A 23151-nucleotide genomic window follows, 5' to 3' on the forward strand; every position below is an offset into this window, starting at 1 on the left:
TTTCTTGGATCGAGATCTGCGAGCGTGTTCCCAATACGTCTACTTCTTCCCTCTTCTCATTTGGAAATTGGAACAATACAAGTTTGGTTGAAGACATGAACACGATATAAAGCATTTTGCAACAAATTTAACAAAACATTTTGCAACAAATTCAAAAACCAAAACATTTTGCTACATTTTATACTTTGATTTTCATAAAATAAAAACCAACTATCAACCAACCCATTGAATAAGCAAAGGGGAAACCGTAGGACTCGGGTTACACTAATGATGACATGTGGTGATGCAAGTCGTCACTTCAAATCAAGTAGCTTGTGCAAAGCTACAACTAGATTTCCAGAGATGAAAACCAACACCAACTAATACCCGTGGAATAGGCGGTGGGGACCTAAGAAACTTAAGGGATGAGTGGGGTAATGTGTGCTTGGTAGGGGGAGGTTTATTTTTATTCTTTTATTTATTTAAAAAGTAATAAATAAATAATAGAAAATTAAAAAGGAAATTATAAAAGGAAAAATAGTCTTTTTACATTTGATAGGGACTAACCACAAAACTAAAACTTATAATAAGGATGATCTGAGTTAAAAAAATAGGTTATAAACCAAAGGTACATATTATCTTAAACCACAGGGACCATTCTTGCAATTTAATCCAAAATAACAGTACTCTTTTTCTTATTCTTACCGCATTGAATGTTTATAGCATAAAATAATATATTACCTTAGCCCAAAAGAAACCAGACCCATAATCACATCTTTTTGGATCGAGATATGCGAGTGTGTTCCCGATACGTCTACTTCTTCCCTCTTCTCATTTGGAAATTGGAACTATACAAGTTTAGTTGAAGACATGAACACGATATAAAGAATTTTGCAACAAATTTAACAAAATATTTTGCAACAAATTCAAAAACCAAAACATTTTGCTATATTTTATACTTTGATTTTCATAAAATGAAAACCAACTATCAACCAACCCATTGAATAAGAAAAGGGGAACCCGTAGAACTCGGGTTACACAAATGATGACATGTGGTGATGCAAGTCGTCACTTCAAATCAAGTAGCTTGTGTAAAGCTACAACTGGATTTCCATAGATGAAAACCAACACCACCCAATACCCGTTGATAGGCGGTGGGGACGTAAGAAACTTAGGTGAACTAGTAAAAGAAGTTAATGAGCGGTGAATCCTTTAAGAAATTTGGACTTCATGAGAGGAAGTCCAACTCCTATCAACCTATTGAATAGGCGATGAGGGACCCATCAAAGCAGGTTAATCCCAACTGAATGGGATAAAGAAACATCAACTAGGAGATTTAAAATTCATTGTGAAATTTAAAAAAAAAAGTTGTCTTTTTAAGCTCAAAAACCATGTATTTTCTTGTTAAAATTGGGGGTAAAAATTGGATTTTTAAATCATTTAGTGATCTTAAAATGAGCACTAAGAATATTTCAATTTTTAGTAGTCGATGATTTTTTCAAACTTCTTTAAACTACTAGAATGATCTTATATTGTTTCGTTTTAAATAAGAACCTCTATATCATAATTTTTACAATGGAGTTTGGTTGTGTGTATGTGTCTGCACGAAAAGGGTAATTTACAACCTTTCTATTAGTCGTTATTCTACTTTTTGATTTGGGATCTTGTCTATGATAACATTGTTATGTTGGTGACATGATGATATCTACAAAGAAAATAAGGTAGTTGAAGTGGAGTCGGTAAAAAGCACAATTGTGATAAAATGTTATAGGATTATTTACATAACAACATATCAAAGTTTTTCATTTGGTTTTAAATGACCATTACTTTTTTTGGTTCCGTTAGTCCATTAAACTCAAAAATTATTGGTCATAAATACCATTTTTCTCAAAAAATTTAGGTTTCCCACTTACACTACCTATGTTTTTTATATTGACTTATGTTGCCTTCCATCTCTTTCTACCTACCTTGTGGTCTATTCCCAAATAAACAAGAGAGAGAGAGAGAGAGAGAGAGGTAAAACCTTCGAAACTCTACTTTTTTCATTCGATCTACATCAGTTTATGCAATGGGTTTGTTCAGAAAAATCAGAGAAACATTTATAAAAGGTTAAACATTTTTGGAAGGTTTTACTAACTTTTCAATAGGATTTTGTTTTCCATTTTCAAGCTCTGTTTGGAAATTTAGAATTCCCTTTCAATATTTTGAAAATTTCAGTCTCTACTGACTAGATTCATGATTTTTTGGCGATTACCAGCAAGTCCGGCTGTGATTTTCATCCTTGGTAACAGTTGCTAATTGGTCTGAGCGTTTTTGGAAATTTCGTTAGCGAATTAGTTTAATTTCAACTGGTACTAGTATCTGAATGTGAGTTTTACATATAGTAAGAAGTTAAATTGGGTAACATAGACTTTATTGAAGATGATACGGGTGAGGAACAGAGCATCGGAGACGACTTCCATGGACGGGGGTGTTGGATACATTGCATGTTATGATTTCATATGTTATGATTTCAAGCAAGCAACTCCAGGTATTCTTCTAAATCTGATTTCATATGTTATGAATTGTTTGTGTACACTAGATCTATGAATGAAAGTCTTGGATACATTGCATGTTTAATTAGAGAAACCTGAATCCAAGCATTAGGGTTTGCGTGTGCACATAGAAAGTTCTTCTGGCTCAAACCCGTCAGTGGTATCAGAGCTTTGATTGGTTTCTATTGAATTGATGCATTGGTTGATTGATTGTTGCTTGAAAAATTCGATTTTTGTGGATCTGCCGGGTGAACTCGGCGAATTCCATAGTGGACTCGGCGAGTAGCACCAACTCGGCGAGTCCATTGTGGTACTCGGTGAGTACAAGGGTCAGATAGAGCTTATCTCGGGATTTCTTGCTGTTTTTCTTGAGGAAACTTGCCTTAACTGTTTTGAGTCTTCAATATCCGAATTTTATGATATATATGAGTATATTCTTGACAAAACAGAAGATAATTACCATTTGAATGAATGATAATTTCCTTATATGATAATGGTTGATTATTTGATTTAAATTGGATAATTATCTTGCAAGTATTATTAAATAAATCAAATATAGATAATTATGAAATTGATTGTTTAATTTAAATTATTTGTTATTTGATCCTTTTAGTTTTGAAAAAGTTCAAAATTTGTCCTCATGTTTTGAAATTTGAATTTTGTGATTAAAAGTTTAATTTTGAAGAATTTAAATTTCAACCCCTAGAGTTTTACAAGTTTAAAATTCAACCCTATACTATTATATTATTACAAGCTTGATGAATATATATGTATAATTAAAATGCTAGTCTTACCGTTAGTAGGCCTTATTCACGAAGTCGGTCTATAAGGTGGGTATAAGGTTGTTGCCTATAAAATGACGCTTAATAGTTGTACACTCACACCCACCGCTTGCTTGGCTGGTGGAGGGTTGTTAGCCGAACGGGTAGGATAGGGCAACTCTCTCTCCTCATTAAAAGTATAATTTTAAATTATAAAGTAACTACATGTTTTTCAAATTCTCAATCCTAGTTACTTTAGGCAAAAGTGAATTGATGCAATCCCATGAAATTACACTTTGCACCCTTGCTAAGAAGTTAGTGGAGCGTCTGTGGTTTACCGGCACACTAATTGGTTCTAAGAAAAGGTGGAAAAGGGTGATTCATTGTTTATCATAGTTCAATGGAGCGTGTGTAGTTTACCGGCACATCGAATAGGTGATTGTAACAATGAAGGCACCGTGTAGATTTGCATGGTTATTCGCCCCTACTTTGTGATCCTCGGCATCCCAGTCACAAACGAGAGGGGCATATCAAGATTTAAACATGCCATTGAAAGGTTCAATGAATCTCCAAGAAAACCTAGGAATTCTCAGTACACTTAAAACTTAAGGTTATGTTTTTCATTGTGAAGAATTACTGAATCGTCATTCACTTACCTCCAAATTATTTGCGTATTGGATTACGGCATCCCTTTTCTAATATGTAAATAATGTTGTTGGGTCCTAGCCCTAATTTTTCATTTTGGGTGTTTAATTAGGGATTCAATTCTAATCAAACTTTGTCCTTTCTATTTGTAGATGTTGAATGCAAAAAACGTTGCTGCTAACTCAGTCACGCTAATGAGTCTTTGTCAAAAGGTGACTTTCGATGGATCGAACTTTAGCGAATGGATAAGATACATTCGCACAATTGCATGCTACGAGGACAAAGAGTATGTCCTCGACGAAAAACTCGAAAAAGTCAATCCAGAAATCGCTACTCCCAAAGAAGTGGTTGTCTTTGAGATCCATGAACGTGATGCAACGAAACTCCATTGCAACATGATAGCCACTATGAACCAAGAATTCCAAAAATCCTATGAGGAAATGTATCCATATGAAATGCATCAAGACTTAATAGAGAGGAACCACCAAAGCGCGAGGAAACAGCGCTATGAGATCATCACAAGCATGATCACCGCTAAGATGGGAAGTGAAGAATCATTAACCGTGCACTTGCAAAAGATGCAAAGATATGTTGATCGTCTTTGCAAGTTAAATGTTAACTTTGGGGAGGATTTGGCCATCGGCATTGTTCTTCACTCCTTGCCCTCATGCTACAACCAATTTCGGATGACCTACCACATGAACAAGGAAGAGGTCACCCTAAGCAAAATCCAAGGACTCCTAAGGACTGCTGAATGCAACCTTAAGGAAAAGTCTGTTGCACCAACTCCCGCACCACCCGCTACTCCAGTTTTGGCAATTGGGCAAAGAAGGGGGAAGAAGAGGAAGGCTCCATCAAAGAGCCACCACAAGGGAAAGTCCCAAGATGGTTCCTCTTCTAGTGGGACCAAAGATGGCCCTGTTAAGCCCAACACTAACCCAAAGGAGGCAGAGTGCCACTATTGCCAAAAAAATAGGGCATTGGAAGAGAAGCTGCCCGGAATATCTGCAAGCCATCAAGGATGGGAAGATCAAGCCGTCTTTCGCATGTATTTACACAATTAAATCTAATGATTCATCTCATGTTATTTCTTGGGTTCTTGATACAGGATGTGGTTACCACATTTGTTCTGATTTGCAGGGACTAAGAAGAAATAGGGATGTGGAGCATGGAAGAATCAATCTAATCATGAGACACAGAAGATCGTCGCCTGTCACAAAGATTGGAGTGTATTTTCTAGTGCTTAGTAATGGATTAGGTTTAGATTTAAATAATTTTTGCTACTCGCCAGATATGGCAAGAATCATCATTTCATTTCATGGTTTGTTTAGACAAGGATTTAGATATTCGTTTAATAATGAGAATGGTTCTATTTATGCTTATCTAAATGGTGTTTTATAATTTGAAGCAATGCCTTGTAATGGAATTTATGAAACTATTATGGTTGTAGATAACCTAGGAAATGATGTGTTGTGTATGGATTCTTCCAATAGTATGGATAAAGCATGTTTGTGGCATTGTCGTCTTGGACATGTCAACAAGAAGCGCATAGCCCAACTCCAAAAGGATGGAGTGTTGGAGTCATTCGAACTTAGGGAAAATGACACGTGCGAATCTTGTTTGCATGGAAAGATGACCAAGTCACCCTTCACTGGCACTTGTGAGAGGGGTGAGGGTTTATTGGACCTCATACATACCGATGTATGTGGGCCCTTTAGATCCACCACAAAGGATGCGAACCGCTTCTATGTGACTTTCATAAATGATTATAGTAGATATGGGTATATTTGCTTAATCAACCACAAGTCAGAAACGTTTGAAAAGTTCAAAGAGTTCAAAAATGAAGTGGAGAATCAATTGGGCAGGAAAATCAAGATGCTTCGATCCGATCGAGGAGGAGAGTACCTAAGTCTTGAATTCCATGACTATCTCAAGGAATGCGGAATAGTTTCGCAATTGACGCCACCTAGGACACCGCAGTTGAATGGTGTGTCAAAGAGGCGTAATCGAACCTTATTAGACATGGTTTGTTTTATGATGAGCCGTGCTTCACTACCTATCTCATTCGGGGAGTATGCCTTAGAGACTACCGCCCATATCCTTAACCGAGTCCCTACAAAGAAGGTTGCCAAAACACCTCACAAGATATGGACAGGGAAAGCTCCCTCTTTGGCACATATCAAGGTTTGGAGTTGTGAGGTTTTCGTAAGACAAGAGACTCACGACAAGCTGGAACCTCGTAGTGAGCAATGTATTTTCATTGGCTACCCGCAGAAATCCTTTGGATATCTCTTCTACAGACCGAGTGACAATATTGTCTTCGTTGCGAGAAGATGGGTTTTCTGAGAACGAGAACTCATAAGCCAAGGAGAGATTAGGATGCAAATCGATCTTGAAGAGATTCAAGAGTCGAGTGATGAAAGAACCTCTACCGCTGGCGCTCAACCCGAGGAGGAAACTCCGGTTGAACCAATTGATGAGTCCTTACCTCTTAGACGTTCCGAAAGAGTTAGAGTTCAACGCCAATTTTATGGTTTTCATATTACTACAGAAGGGGACACATATATTAGTGATGGTACACTAATCAGTCTAGATGACCCTATTAGCCATAAGGAAGCCATGGCAGGCCCAGAGTCTGCGAAATGAAAAAAGGTGATGGACAACGAGATTCAGTCCATGTATGACAACCAAGTTTGGAATTTGGTTGACAATGTGCCCGGACGTAAGACGGTTGGGTGCAAATGGATCTTCAAGAAGAAGACCGACGTGGATGGGAATGTACACATGTATAAGGCACGATTGGTTGTGAAGGGCTTTACTCAAACTCCCGGAGTTTGACTATGATGAGACCTTCTCACCAGTTGTGAAAATATAATCTATAAGGGTAATGCTAACCATTGATGCATTTCATGATTATGAGATATGGCAGATGGATGTCAAGACCGCTTTCATTAATGGGAAGTTGGCTGAGGATGTTTACATGGCTCAGCTAGAGGGTTTTGTCGATGCCAAGCATCCCAATAGAGTGTGCAAGCTTGACAAGTCCATTTATGGACTTAAGCAAGCATTTCGCAGATGGAATCTTTTCTTTGATGAGAAAGTCAAAGAGTTTGGATTTGTACGAAGCGAAGATGAATCATGTATATATGTCAAAGCCAGTGGGAGTATAGTTAGCTTCCTCGTTTTGTATGTCGATGACATACTACTCATGGGAAACGACATCCGACTCTGCAGGAAGTTAAGTCCTGGCTCGGGAAGTGTTTCACTATGAAGGATCTCGGAGAGGCTTCCTATATTTTGGGAATAAGGATAATGAGAGAACGAAGTAAGAGACTAATAGGACTTAGTCAGAATACTTACTTAGATAAAGTACTAAAGCGTTTTATTATGGAAAACTCAAAGAAGGAGAACTACCGATACAAAGTAATGCCAAGTTGAGTAAGACTCAAAGTCCGAGTACCGAAACTGAGATAGCTGAGATGAGCTGAGTACCTTACGCTTCTACAGTTGGCTCGATCATGTATGCTATGACTTGTACTCGCCCTGATGTGGCCTTTGCCTTGAGCATGGTCAGTAGATATCAAGGGAACCCTAGCATAGCTCATTGGATTGCAGTCAAGAATATCCTTAAGTACCTTCGAAGGACCAAGGAATGGTTTTTAGTCCTCGGAGGGAGTGATGACTTAAAGGTATAAGGGTATAGTGACGCCAGCTTCCAAACTGACAGAGACAACTACCGTTCGCAGTCGGGCTGGGTCTTTACCCTTAATGGAGGAGCAGTGACTTGGAAAAGTTCCATGTAGGAAACTGTAGCTGATTCAACGTGCGAATCAGAGTACATTGCAGCGAGCGAAGCGTCAAAGGAGGCGATATGGTTGAAGAACTTCATTGGTGACCTTGGAGTTGTGCCTGCCATAAAGGAGCCTATGGAAATTTTCTGTGATAATGAAGGAGCGGTTGCCCTGACCAAGGAACCGAGGGATCATGGTAGATCTCGACATATCGACAAAAAGTATCACTTTATTAGACATCGAGTAGAAGAAGGACACCTCGTGGTTAAGAGAATATCATCAGAAGATAACCCAACAAATTCACTTGCGAAGGGACTGAGCAGGGTTAAGCACTTGCAGCACGCTAGGAGCATTGGGTTGAAGGATGATATTAGTTTGGATTAGATAGTTTGGAAACTTGTAATAGATAAATGTAAATGACATTTGATGATTAAATAAAGGAGTATTATTTAAAAGGTTGTCTTATGTGAATTGGTTAACTATTGTTTCACTTTGCATGTTTTGACTTCCAGAATAATTGAGTTTATTAAGAATAATCGAATTATTCAAACATTCCATAATCGTTCATATGTTGGAAGTAGGTATGAATGAAGATTGTCATGAATTGGAGTGTAGATTGTCTAAATGGTATTAGACATAGCAAAGGTTTGCTACAACGTTCATGAGTGCTTATGAACAAGTTTTGAGTATTGGAATAAACTTGCGCTTGTTGGAATCACATCATGGAATGTACCGCAAGTGATCGCAAGACGATAATATCATATGGTCTTAAAACTAAGATATATGGTTTATTGTTTATTAATTCGTTGTGCATTGATAATGTGAAACCGCATCAGTAAATTGATGTCATAAAACGCATTGTTGTGTGTAGTTTATTACTGAATAAGTAAATGCATATAAGTCGAAGTTTATCTGTTACTTTTATCCTAAAAGGATAAAAGCGACATCACGGCCGCTCGATGATTTGATTTGACTTATTTGCCGGGCCCGGTCAGGACTGAATTGATGTGTTTAATTAATTTCTATGTCAAATAAATTTGAGATCGGGAAACTAATTGCTAGACAATAAGTATGACAATGTTTCATGAGATTGTCTGCATGATATCAAAATAGAGGACTGTACGATCCCTTATCTAAAGGACAGGATACTGATAAGATCAGAGTTGATAGCGTCTTTGACAGCTACGATTGCTAATCAGATTGTGTTTGCATTTATAGTTACTAGACTTATCCAAGTGGGAGGCTGTTGGATTAGTGTCTAAAGTTGTAATTATATTTGGTAAGTACTTGACCTGATTGTGCATGGTCCTTTTGGGTTGCCTTCACCATAGCAACTTGACAGGGTGATTTATATAGAGAGAAGAGATATTATTATTAATGTATTATAAGAATAATATGTTAAAGGAATAATAATATTATTTGATTGATATAAGTCGTTAATTAATTAGGAATTAATTTAGTGACTTAAAGAGATTAATTGAATAACGGGGCATAAACTGTCAAATGTATGATAGTTGTGTTTTGGGCTATGAATCCTTATGGATAATAAGGGGGGACAATTTTTAGGATAAAGATATCTTAAAATCGTCCAAGGTTATCATCTAGAAGGATCTTTGGATTGCTTAGAGGCTAAGTTATCCAGTTAGGGTTTAGGGTGAAACCCTAGGAGCTTATAGTATAAATAGACCCTTTAGGTGGTAGAAATCGGCCACTCTTTGATTGAAGAAACCCTAGGGCCGATTTCTCACCTCTCTCCTTCTCTCCAATCACCTTCTTGCTAGTAGGTGTTTGTAAGCCATTAGAGGAGTGACAATTGTGACTCTAAGCTCCAAGAACAAGAAGTTTCAAGCAAGCAACTCAAGGTATTCTTCTAGATTTGATTTCATATGTTATGAATTGTTTGTTTACACTAGATCTATGAATGAAAGTATTGGATACATTGCATGTTTAATTAGAGAAACCTAGATCTAAGCATTAGGGTTTTCATGTGCACATAGGAAAGTTCTTATGGATCAAACCCATCAGGGGGTTCCATTCTCGGCACCGGAGATGAAAAAGAATGTGAGGTTCGGCCAGGAGGAATGCAGGCTTAGAGGCGAGACCTGGATGCTGAAACTAACCTATTCCTCCACCAACCATTCGAATTTGGTTCTAATACGTGTAAATTGGCCATGAAATCAATATCAATTCTGAAGCCACATTTGGTAAATAAGTCAAGTAATTTCTTCTAAAACTCGACTTATTAACGAATCAACTGATTAAACTAGATGGAGTTAGGGGTCGTTTGATAGTTGCTGACTGGCTTAGACCTGACTGGGTTAGAAATGCTGACGGAGTCCATATCTGACTGAGTTTACATTGTTTGATTATTTATCTGAATGGTTGTGCTGAATGAAAAAAATGACCATATTACCCTTGTGTTGTCTCTTGTGCTGGATAAAAAATTATAAAAACACAAATTATCATATAAAATCCAAATTAAAGATACATCAATTAAAATCCAAATACAAAGTGTGATACAAAATCCAAATACAAATTGTCATACATATTAAAAAAAAGTACACCATTTAACGTGAACCATTTGAAAGTAACTGATTAGCAATCTGGTCACCCAAAGTAGTCATATAGTCTACGACTTCTAAACCACATTCTTTGCCTTCTATGTTTTGGCCCTCACTTCCTCCACCACCCATATTAGGAGTAACCATAGTGTTTTGTTCAAAGTTCGTAAATAATTCATCTTCAATATCATATTTCCTTATAAAATTATGGACTGCAACACAAGCAATGACTATGTCTCTTTGCACTGGAAAAGGATAAGGAGTCATTTGTTTTAAAATTGTAAATCTTTCCTTCAATACACCATAAGCACGTTTAATGATATTTCTAAGTTGTGCATGAGCATGATTGAACCTTTCTTCCTTAGTTAAAGCTCTGTTTCTTCGAAAATCGGCTAACCAATACCAAGTATTGCGGTAGGGAGCCATAAATCCACGGGTGTTGATGTATGCGGCATCACAAAATAATATTTATATGTAAATGATTGTAAATTTTATCATATAAATAATATAGATAAGAAAACGTATAGTAAAGTTACAAACCTGATGGAGGGAATGGAAATCCGAAAGTCGGGTTAAATGCAACTTCTTTCAAAACATTAGAATCATGTGCTATGCCCTCCCATCCAGCGTATACAAAGGTGAATATCATATCAAAATTACAAATTCCAATTACATTTTGATAACATTAACCTTTTCCTCTTCCCTTATAACGAGTTTGTTGATCAACAAGCACAACTGCATGTATAAGTGTTCCATCTAGTGCACCTATTGTTCCAGGAAACATGTGCATTAGCCGTCTATGTCGTTCTGAGGTATTTCTTGTTAGATTAGACGAGGTTGGTACTATAATTTCTCGTGCACAACACATCATTGCACGTAAGTCCTCATGAAAACATTGATGAATTGTTTGTGTGGAGTGATGAAATCTTTCTTTAAAGGCTCGAAAACGTTCATTATGTCCTATAACATGTAAAAACATAACCATCTTCTCTTGAACGCTTATCGTCCTACTACATTGCAACCAATTTCTTTGTGTAAAGTGATTGCATAATAGTACAAATGCATCTTGTGAAAGACGTATCATATTGTAACATTGTATTGGACATTCGTGTATCAAATCTTGCGTTTACACATACCCCTTTGCTACCTGTTCGCTAGCTCTTATTCTTTATATTATTCTTTGCCTTTGTCGGACCAACATCAACCAATACCACGAGAAGATAAGGAAATAGACAAAACTGTAAAATTGGTCCCTATGGTATTCGAAAAACTTTGGATAGAGTCCAAAAAGTTTATGACTTGCATGGAAGGTCCAAAATCAGGAATTTTCTTTGATTTTAGTCCTAAAAAACTTGAAATGTCTATTTTGCCCTTTTAATTTCTTGCTTGTATTATTTTCCAATTTTCTTAACAATTTAATAATTAAAAAACAAAGAATTGCCCCACTCACCATTTACTCCCACTATATGCATTATCTCTCTCTCTCTCTCTCTCTCTCTCTCTCATCCGGTCGTCTTCCTCATCCCTTCTATTATTTCTACCTCATCCATGGTAGATTCCCTTCTTTGTTACACCAATAAACCAATTCAAACCATTATAAATCCTATAAAAAAAACTTTGAATAATTATCGTCTCCATCAAATTGGACAAGGAACAGACGAACAAAAGGCAGATCGATAGGAGCTGAGGTGCAGATGGGAAATCGCAAGGAGGTGAAAATGGGTCCGTCGAGACCGACAGACCTTTGTGGGTTTACTCTTCGTTTTCACTGCTAGGGAGAGGGAAGAAGGAACACGAATGGAAGCAGTCAAAATAGGGATCTAGTGGTCAAACAGATCGCGAGAAGGAGTCGATCTCCCACGAACTCTCCTAGCCTCTCCGCTCGTTGTCGGTAGCCATAAATTGAGGGGAAAGGGAACCGACTTGATTGAAGGGAGAAAGAAGTAGAACGGAAGCAAAACAAAGGTGGTTCGGTAGGCGTTTGTTCCATCGCCAAAATGAAAGAAGAAAACGAAGGCGACTTATGCTGCTGGGTGATTGTTACAGCGCGGGGCTGCTCCTGTGGGCTCCTTTGTTTTTCTCCTTCTATTCCATTGGCAAAAAACGAGGGATAAGGGGAAAGAAACATCGAAGTAGCAGCAAAGGGAAGCGATGATCCTCAGGGGTGTTTGGATGTTTCCGATCGACAGGAAGGCGGGGTGGAGGAGGGTTGCCGGTTCTCTTTTTTGTCGTCGATGGTGTAGAAACGAGAGAGAGAGAGAGAGAGAGAGAGAGAGAGAGAGAGAGAAAGAAAGAAAGAAAGAAAGAAAGATAACTATTTTCTCTTTTTTATTATTTTTAAATTAAAATAGTATTTGGAAAATTAAAAATAATATAAAAAAAGAAAGTAAGAGGGTATAACCGTCATTTTAAGTTTTTTTGGACTAAAAACATAGAAAAACCTAGATTTTGGACCTTCTATACAAGTGAAAAACTTTTAGGACTCTATCCAAAGTTTTTTGATTACCATAGGGACAAATTTTGCAGTTTTGTCTAAAATATAGATACAATATATTTCGAAAATTTTATTAGGATAAGATTTTTATTTCGAAATTTTGAATGAAAATTGATTTATTATAAAAAAACAAAAAAATAATAGAAACATAGAAATGTGACACATGTCAAAGAGGATGTAAGAAAAATAAAGATTTTTTTGTCACATGTCACGCTCTCATTCAATTTGCCAAATGTCATTTTGTGGTTATTTTGAATTAATTTTTTTCCACATGTCATTTTATAAGGTTTCTTATTTTATTAAATTCCACATAATATTAGTGTAATAATTACAATAAATGTAGTAGTAAATGAATATCAATTTCATTAATGGACTTACTTTCTAATTTCAAAATTCAAAAATGTTGTCGCAATAATATTAAAGTTGCCAATGTTGGAAAAATATGGTAGCAAAATTCAAAAGAAGGATTTTTTGTGGTTTTTATGTAAAAATGCAAAAGTTTTGAGTACAAGGACGAAAAATATCAAATTCATTAAAGATTTCTGGCAAAAACACCAAAATGTAAAACTTTTGACTGTGAGGACTAAAAGTGTCAAAGTCAGTAGAGATTTGCGGCAAAAAACTAAAAACACTAAAACTTAATAAAAAATATATATAAAACTCTTGACTTTAGGGACGAAAAGTGTCAAATTTACCAAACTTTTTGTGGCAACAACCTAAAGGCCAAAACATTCGTGTTGCTAATGCCCTTTAGATTTAATATATATATATATATATATATATATATATATATATATATATATATATATATATATATATATATATATATATATATATCTATATATATATATATATATATATATATATATATATATATATATATATATATATCTTTACTAACTTATAAAAGAAATCCTACTATTTCTATATATAGATCCAATAAAATAATATTATTTTTTTAAGACGTTCAACTCTCTAAGCGTAAAGTACAACTAATCATGAATAAAATAATATTAAATTTTAATCTGATTACCTTTGAAATCTTATCTCTTCCAAAAATTTGACCCGATCTCTTATCCAATTAAAATAAAACAAATAATCCATTATATAGGCCCTTTTATTTGTAATTTTTTTAAGATTTATTTATTATTTATGTCCTCTAATCGAAATTGACCAGTCAGTTGTAAAATCTAATACTTTGTTTAATATTAAGAAAAAATATCTATGTATGATTTATGACTAATAGAAAATTAGTATTCCATTTGTTATTCATGTTCCATGAAATATGGTTGTATTAATTTTATTATTTTTCGGTTTAAAACTTTAGATAGTAAAGTGGATAATAGGATATATCCGTTTAGACTTATCTGTATCAAGCAAACGGGGTTGTTAAGATTAACTTTGATTCTCCCTTTTATTAACTTTATCAATACCAATAAAGGTATAAGCAAGTCACTTTGTAAGGATGTGTCCTGATTTTTAAAATGAAGGACTATAAACGTACACTACACACCAAAATATTTATTTTCTTTTGTATTGCGAGGGTTACATTTATTTGTTGCTGTAAAACCGATCGATAACAATATGCATATGTTTTGTGTAACTTGAAATCTATCATGTTTCAATATAGAACTTATTGCCGAATGAGAAACTACTTTTCGCCGCCGCTTTGCGCGAGTCTACGGCTAGTGTATATATATATATATATATATATATATATATATATATATATATATATATATATATATATATATATCCCTATTCTAATAAAAGAATAGGTTGATTCTTCTTTTGCCATGTGTCATCTTATTAGGCCGAATAATTAATGTCATGCCACATAGCAATCTACTGATTATTCATTTCAATTTCAAAATTTAAATTTTCTCACTCTAATTACATTAAATTAAATAACATTAGAATAACAATTAAAATAAAATTAATATAGATTATAAAGTCATCTATTTACTTAAATCAACGATTATAATTTTATATAACTAAAAAAATATCTTTTAATTAATAATTTATTTAAAATAATTGATTAATAATTTTAAGTTTTTAGTATGAAAATTTAATTTATTTTATAACCGTGATACCCACGGGTTATAAACTACTATATATATATATATATATATATATATATATATATATATATATATATATATATATATATATATATATATATATATATATATATATATATATATATATATATCCTCCTTAATAAATGAAGGTTTTTTTTGCCAAATATCAAAATCTCATTAGTTTTGACACTTGTCATTTTGTGGTATTTTTTAAATAAATATTATCCACTTGTCAATTTTTGGTTTGTTTCAATTTTTAAAATTAAAGTCTTATACTTATATATGTAAAGTATTAAATATCATATATATATATATATATATATATATATATATATATATATATATATATATATATATATATATATATATATATGATATTAAATTGCAATAAATACATTTCTTCTGTTCTTATTTAAAGTTGTATATTAAAAAATATTTTTTGTTTATACTTTAATATTTAATCTTTTTTTAAATCAATCCGTATAATACACGGGTTTCACACCTAGTATATAATGTGAATCAATTCATAAGTGGTTGGAAAAAATCAATTTCGCAATAAATAGTAAAATATAGCGGACAAAAAAATATAGTTTTCCAAAAACAAAAAACATGATTTTATCAAATGATTAGAAAGGTAATTTGGCATATTTTGTACATGTTAGTGATTATTCTCTCTCATTCATGTAAACATGATTCGTCTATTATTTGTCTTAATGAAAATTAACAAACAACGTAATCAAAATTTAAATTTAAATTCCATAGAGTTCGTCACATCTTTGAATCTAACACAGACAACAATTAAATTGTTTGACAACTAAGCAATAACCACAGAAAACTAAAAGAGTTTAAAGTTGTTGATTATTCGTACTGAATTATCCAACAAATTTACAAATTAGTCAATTCCAATGACCCTGTGCTTGTGCAGCTGGAATGGGAACCCTACGTTCCATTCTCTGAATCTTCAATGATATCTTCTGTAAATAATCAACCTGCAAATCGAATATAAATAGAAAAGTTTTAGTCCCCAAAGTACATCACCACATATCACACAACATTCATTCATTCTTCAATTTAATAACTACTTCCATTCCATCTCTACACAAAAATACCAAAAACTACAAAAATAAACAACAAACCGGGCTTGTTGCAGCATTATACATCTTCTCTTCAAATCTCACTGCTATTTTATTAAGTTCCTCTTGTCCTTCCTGTCCAGAGAAAGGCAGATGCCTCTTCAAGGTAACCATTCTACATAAAAGCAACATGAACAACAATATTAGCATAATCATATTCTTAAACCACTTAAATTTAAGAGAAGGACGTAATCTGTAAATGGTAAATAGTTAGATACACACATCCTGTTCACCATCCTTCGCCTTGAAGCTGCTTGCAGCTGAAACCTCAAATTGCTTGTATCCATCAACTAAAATAGAACTGTATTTGTAACACTCAGAAATGATTTAATAATATATTTATACAAAAAAAAAAAAAAAAAAAGTGTCAATTCCTATCTAGAACTATAATTTAATAACAACACAAAATCGTTTACTGTAGGGGGAAAAGAGTGATCAAATGTAGCGATCATTAAAATTTGAGTTCCAATTAGCAATATAAGCTGTGCTAACAACACTCTAGACATCAAAATTGACAATTGAGCATTTAATCAGAGGTGTGTTTTAATTCTATCGATCATACCAGACAATTATATAGCGTACATACCAGACAAATGCCTAATTCTTCTTGGAGATAAAGCAATCAAAATCAAAATTCAACAACTCATAAGTAAACGATCGAGTATACTCAGAGATTGAATCGATTTGCTCGTAACCGATGGGATTGCCCTCAGATGGTCGCTGGTGACAAAGACGTGAACGACGATCCCTACTTCGATGGATGACGAGACAGTGGAGACAAAAAAATAAAAATATAGGGTAGCAAGAAACTTAGTAATATAGATGTAAACACCGAATGGTGTGGCATAAATTAGCTTATATAGCTAGAGAAAACAGTTTTGATAAAAATATTTGAAATCAGAAATAAGCCATAAGATATATAAAGGGATGCATTTTAAAATTATCTTATTATCTCTTTATGTTTTTTATCTAAACACTTAAATTTAACTTATATAAAGATGAGGATAAGCAATAAAGTATAAACACTTTTTTTTTTTTTCTATCCAAACACTCTCTTACTTCTAACTTTTTGTCCAAAAAAGTTTTAATTTAAAAAAAATAATATTTACTAAGAATTTCGTCATGAATTTGGTCCATAGAATTAACTTTCGTTTTGCCCTTAAATTTATATTTTCAATTAGTTTATATTATCTAATGGCTACACTTACACTCCATTGTAATAAGATCACCCTTGCCACACATCCATTTTACATCATAGATTCTAATCAGCCCCAATATCTTCTTTGATGACCACCATTTTTTCATGTAAAATGAAAACCAAAAACTAGGCCGAATGTGATAGATGAAATCTCTCTAGAAAAACTCTAGTATCCGGCAGAACCAATAGATTCTCAAAACCTTAATGTTAGAGAAAAATTTTGGACAAACACTTGAACAAACGTTAGAACAAGTTATAAGTTGTGGAATAAAGTTAATCTCAAATGATCATAAAGCTCAACAATAATTAGAAGTTAGAGATGTTAGATTGTTAGATGCAGAAATGTAAGTGTGGAAAAGTAAGGTGATATAAATGACTGCAAGTTATATATCAAGTAAACACTAAATTGATTCGTAACGAAGTTTGCAATCAAACACAAGTTAGTAAGAATGATCAGCTTAAGTGAAGAAGTCACAATGACATGATCCGAAGGATAGAGTGACTTAGATCTTAATATTTGAATATAAGTTCTGAAAGATCTTTGAGAGAAATTGAGATAAGATAAAGGATGTAAGATATGAGAGATAAGTGTTAGGTCCAGAATGTGTTGCGTCTTGGGCTCGCTAGTGAGTCCAGTTTAGTCTCCGGTATGGGCCTGTCCATCCGTGAGTTGTTTTGTAGGGTTTAATATTTATAGATGCTTGCATGCATCCTAGAACGTAAGATCTGATAGAGATTTTTAATAGCGTTCATCGTTCTTATCTTTGTAACCCTAAATCCTCTACAGCGGAAGTTCTTCATCGAGCTCTGCTGAGGATTGAATCAATTGAATCATTCGACACATTCAGATTCATTCTTGTGCTTTATCTTATTGTTTTTCGTTTTCTCGATTTACCTGTTATATGATCTAATCGATCAAAGAGTTTTATAAACTCATCAATTGGTATCAGAGCAGGAGGCTGTGTAATTCATACACATCTCTTCTGTGAAAGAAGTGATTAGGGTTCATTCTGCATTAACTGATATTTATTGAGCCGTCACTCCATAATTGACGTATCTCATTATTTATTCGTTTTGCCCTAATATTACATATTACAAGTCTGATCTTGCAATAGGTTAAACGATCAAGCATGGACGATTCTCAATCTAATTCTATCAACATCTCAAACAGTATTGGATCAACAACAAAGATCCCAATTCTTTACACTCAAGATTACTAGGTTTGGGCGCATCATTTCGAAGACTATGTCATCGGATCTGAAGATAATGGGTATCTAATATGGGAAGCTATTGTGTCTGGACCATTTGCTCATTCAGGAACATCCAGAATTATTAAAACTCAGAAAGAGTATAAGGATCTGTTAAAGGATGTGAAAGACATTGCTCAAGACGAAAAGAAGAAGTTTCAGTGCAATATCAAAGCATTGAGACTGATCCGATTCGCTCTTCAATCTGACACGTTTAAGTTGGTGAGTTCCTGCAGTACAGCTAAAGAAATCTGGGATCGGCTGCGAGAGCTGTATTCCACAGATGAAGATTTAGAGCACTCAATTCAGACCTTGATTTTGTCTGAGTTTGGAGAGTTCAAGCAAAATCCCGATGAGTCTGTTACACAGACGTTTGATCGCTTCAATCATCTTCTCAGCAAGATGATCAAACATGATATTGAAAGGAAGCTGATTGAACAGAAGGTCACTTTTCTGAATGGATTAAGATCCGAGTGGAGAGCTGTTGTGTCCACAGTTAAAGCTCACGAGCAATTCAAGTCATATTCGCTGGTGAAACTGGTGGGAATTCTGAAATCCCAAGAAAAGATTGTGATGCAAGAGAAGAGTGTGGTCTCAAACTTGGGGTCCTTGGCCCTCCTTTCTAAAAGCAAGAATGCAGTAGAAGACGAAGATCTGAACCTGGAGGACTACGATCTAACTTCAGAAGATTATGTTATGATGGTGTTCAATCCCAAAAGGTTCATCCAGAAGAAGTTTCCTACCAATAAAAACAGAAATTGGCAGGGAAGCTACAGTTCTGAAAAAGTAAGGGAGGAGCCGAAGACTGAGGAACCAAAGAAAGAGGTGAAGGTTGAAGCAGATTCTGGTGTCAGCTGTTATTACTGTGGAGGAAAGAATCACTATGCCAAAGATTGTGTTTTGAAGAAAATGGCAGAGAAAGATGAGGAGAAAGATGAAGAGGCAATCCTTATGAAAAAGCTGGAGGAAATTAAGAGGAAGAAAGCTGCTACTAATCCCTCTATGAATGCTCTTATTGTACAGGGTTCGGCGGAGGATGACGAGTTCGGTGGCGTATAGGTGTGGTCGACCGACTCAGAAGATGATGATTTGAGAAGCCTTCACATGGAAAGGCGTATGTCGCAAGAGGTGGTGAAAGCAGTGGAAAGTGTCTGATGGTGACTGACGTATCTCACATGAGGGGATACAATACTGATGGTGGAAATGAGGGCACCAAGGAGCGAGAGGACTTATGCTTCACAGCAAAACCTCTTAGTGTGCAGATCAGTGAACTTGATGAACTGATCAAGAAGGTACAATCTCTTTTTATTTCGTTCAAAATTCCACATAAATCATATGAAAAGGAATTAAATAACTTAAATTTAAGAATCTCAAATCTGGATAGTGGTTTAACTTAAACACGGGTCACAAATTCTAACCTAATTGACCAAATAAGCAGGGTGTCGTCCAAGAGTGAGGAGCGAAGAATGTGGATTGAGCTGAAGCAGTCGGAGCTAATTAAGTCTAAGGATGAAAATATTTATTTGCAAAGAGACAATTAGAAATTGTTAAAACAAAGGAATATGTTTTGTTTGATTGCTAAAAGACTTTATGCTAACATTACTCAACTGCATCTAAATTGTGAAATAGGGCAGAAGATACATCGGATGATTCTACCCTTCCTTGAGTTTAAGGAGGATGAAATTGATGCCGAAGCATACAACTGTGAAAGTGTTGTATCTTCCAATGATGTGAATCCTACTTATATGTATGGTCTGCACAAAATTGAATTGTTTATAAAGTCCAAAGACCATAAGGACATGCTTAAAAATCTTTTGGATGAAAATGATAAGCTGAAACTCAGGACCGAAACCATACAAAAATTCGACTAATTGAGTGCCAATTTAAGTTCAGAAAATAAAATTGATGTTGAAAATGCATCTGAACTTAATGAGGACGATGACATGAGTGAAATTTCTGTAGAGGATGAAGTCGACTGTTCTGAGTTTGTCAAGAGCGAACCCGAAAACCACAAAAATCTGATTTCTGAAAATTCTATGGAATTCGCTCGTTTGTCCAAAAATAAGTCCTCGGTTCTTGAAGAAAAGGCTGTAGTGTACCAAAAGGTAAGAACAACACCGAATCAAGTGTATAAGGTCACAGGAGTAACCGAATATCAAACAGTCGAACTCACTGCCATATTAAACGAAGATAACGCAGATGGCTGTGATGAGTTTTTCTGGTCGGCTCTTATAGATAATGCCGATGAAACAGTTGGTCTGTCAGAGCGAACGTCCTGGAAAACTAAAGGAAGATATGTACCAGAACCGCTGAATAAGCCTGACAACTTAGACGTGCCAAGCACAAGTGGCACAAAAGAAATACCTGTAGAAGAAGTCACCTCCACAAGCGAAAACTCATCTATGAAGAGTGAACCGGCTGCCAAGAAGCTAAAACAAAAAGCTAACATCCACAGACAGCCAAAACAGGTGAAAAATCAAAAGCAGCAGAGAAACCTAAGATACAAAAAGAATCTCTCAGAGCGAAAGCATTTTTGGCGCTCTCAAGACACTCATTTCTCTTATCCTGATAAAAATTCAAAGTCTGAGAAAAAGACTTTCAGGCCGCATGAGGAACAGAACCGAAAGGATAGGTTCGGTCCGGAGAGCAACAGCAACCGAAAGGACAGGTTCAGTTCCAAAAGCAACAGCTACCGAAGATCCAGGTTCGATCCCTCTAATGACCATAAACAAAAGGGTCATTTAGAACCTCAAGTCAGGAAAAACTCCCAGTCTAAATTCTCTCATTCTGATTCCTCTCATTCTCAATCCTTTTCTAAACCCAATTCTGTTCCTGCACGAAATTCAAAATCATCAACGAAATTGAAAGGAAAATCGAAGATTTCCTCAGTCAAGGATGACCGAAAGCAGACTAATGCCCAAACACCAAAACCTGAAACCAAACCGACTGTAGCTAATCCTAACAAAATCAAAGTGTATACTATTAAGAGGAAAGATGAAACAACATTAATTAAAAGAACATATCTTGTTTGATGTTTCTCTTACTATTCCTGTTCCTGTGAAAGGCTCACGTGGACCCAAGAAACTTTGGGTTCCTAAATCTACTTAATTTTTGCAGGTTATTAGTGACGAGCTGTTCGACGAAGAATGGTACATTAACAGTGGCTGCTCACGTCACATGACAGGAAGGAAGGAAGAGCTAAGGGAGTTTCGATCTTTTCAAAATGATGGTAATGTCAAGTTTTGTAACAACTCCTATGGAACGATAAAGGGTTATGGGATGATAACCAATGGAGACTTCACAATAAGAAAGGTGGCGTACGTTGAAGGGCTACAGCATAATCCCATCAGTGTGTCTCAACTAGTAGGAGGTACCGGTCTCAAAGTTTCATTTGACGATGAAGGTTCAGAAATCATAGAGAAGAAATCAAAAAGGGTTATTCTCAAATCAGAACGCAAAGGCGAAATGTTTCCTCTAAATCTCAAACCAATCAAAGGAAATCCAGCTATATGTCTTTTGTCCAAAGCTCATTCTGACGAAAGCTGGTTGTGGCACCGAAGGCTCTCACATCTCAACTTCAAAGACATTAACAAGCTTGTTACTGGAGGTCATGTTCGGGGTCTCCCATTGCTTAAGTTTGATCGAGAACACTTGTGTGCTGCATGTGAAATGGGGAAACAAATTCGTCAAAGTCACCCATCCATTATAAACACAAAAGTTGTTGAACCACTTGAGTTGCATCACATTGACTTGTGTGGTCCATCATCAATCGAAAGCATTGGTGGTATCAAGTATATTCTTGTTATTGTTGATGATTTCTCACGTTTTACATGGGTGTTCTTTCTGAAGCACAAATCTGAGGCTACTCTTAAGCTAAAGATGTTTATCAAGCAGGTTGAAGTGCAACTGAGAAAAGTCGTTCGAAACATTAGGAGCGACAATGGACTGGAATTCAAGAACAAAGAATTCGAAGACTTTTTGGCAGAAAAAGGAACCAGTCACAACTTCTCAGCCCCTTACACGCCTCAACAGAACGGAATTGTCGAAAGGCGAAACCGATCCTTGTGTGAGGCGGCCCGAACTATGCTAAGTTTCGCTTCTCTTCGTGTATATTTATGGGCTGATGCTATTGCTGCAGCATGTTTTACGTAGAACAGGTCTTATCTCAAAAAGCGCTTCTTTCTTACTCCTTATGAGATCATCAATAACAGGAAGCCGAACGTAAAATTCTTCCATGTGTTCGGCTCACGATGTTTCGTCTTCAACTCCAAAGAACATCGTAACAAGTTTGACGTTAAATCTGATGAAGGAATTTTTCTGGGATACTCTCTTATTTCAAAAGCATACCAGGTTTTGAATAAGCGTTCCAGAAAGATTGAAGAAACATATTATGTGACTTTCGATGACAGCTGCGTCAGGAAGTTAAAGACTATTGAAGAAGCAATTGGAGAGATTTTCTCTCAAACAGGTCAAGTCACGGCCACGATTGCTAATTTGTTCGATCAGTTTGTGGAATTATTCGATTAACCTGAGAAAGCTACTCTCTCGGAAGCCAAGGCAGCAGATAACAAAATCAATCATCTGAAGCAAATTGTCGAAGATGCAGCCAAACGAATGGGTGAAGGAGAACAAGTTCCAAACGAACCTCCTCAGCAAGGCGCTTCAGTTGAGGGGGAGAATCCACTCACTTCAAATCAACCGAACTCACAATTTCAGGGGGAGAATTC

General features: G+C 35.4%; 1 protein-coding gene across 2 annotated transcripts; it reads right to left on the minus strand.

Moving 5' to 3' along the window:
- Positions 1–15579: 15579 nt before the first annotated feature.
- On the minus strand, positions 15580–16827 carry LOC111901846 (mediator of RNA polymerase II transcription subunit 15a). 2 transcript variants are annotated; one of them, XM_023897705.3, is made up of 4 exons: positions 16566–16827; positions 16202–16269; positions 15983–16094; positions 15580–15835 (listed from the first exon to the last, which is right to left on the minus strand). In XM_023897705.3, exons 2-4 carry the CDS (start codon positions 16264–16266, stop codon positions 15743–15745), a joined length of 270 nt encoding a protein of 89 aa, XP_023753473.1. In that variant the 5' UTR covers positions 16267–16269; positions 16566–16827; the 3' UTR covers positions 15580–15742. The 2 variants fall into 2 exon arrangements, with proteins under 2 accessions (XP_023753473.1, XP_023753472.1); XM_023897704.2 differs by having other exon boundaries at positions 16202–16280; positions 16566–16822.
- Positions 16828–23151: the final 6324 nt, after the last annotated feature.

The sequence above is a fragment of the Lactuca sativa genome, chromosome 4 (assembly GCF_002870075.4).
Source record: "Lactuca sativa cultivar Salinas chromosome 4, Lsat_Salinas_v11, whole genome shotgun sequence".
Classification (NCBI taxonomy): Eukaryota; Viridiplantae; Streptophyta; class Magnoliopsida; order Asterales; family Asteraceae; genus Lactuca; species Lactuca sativa.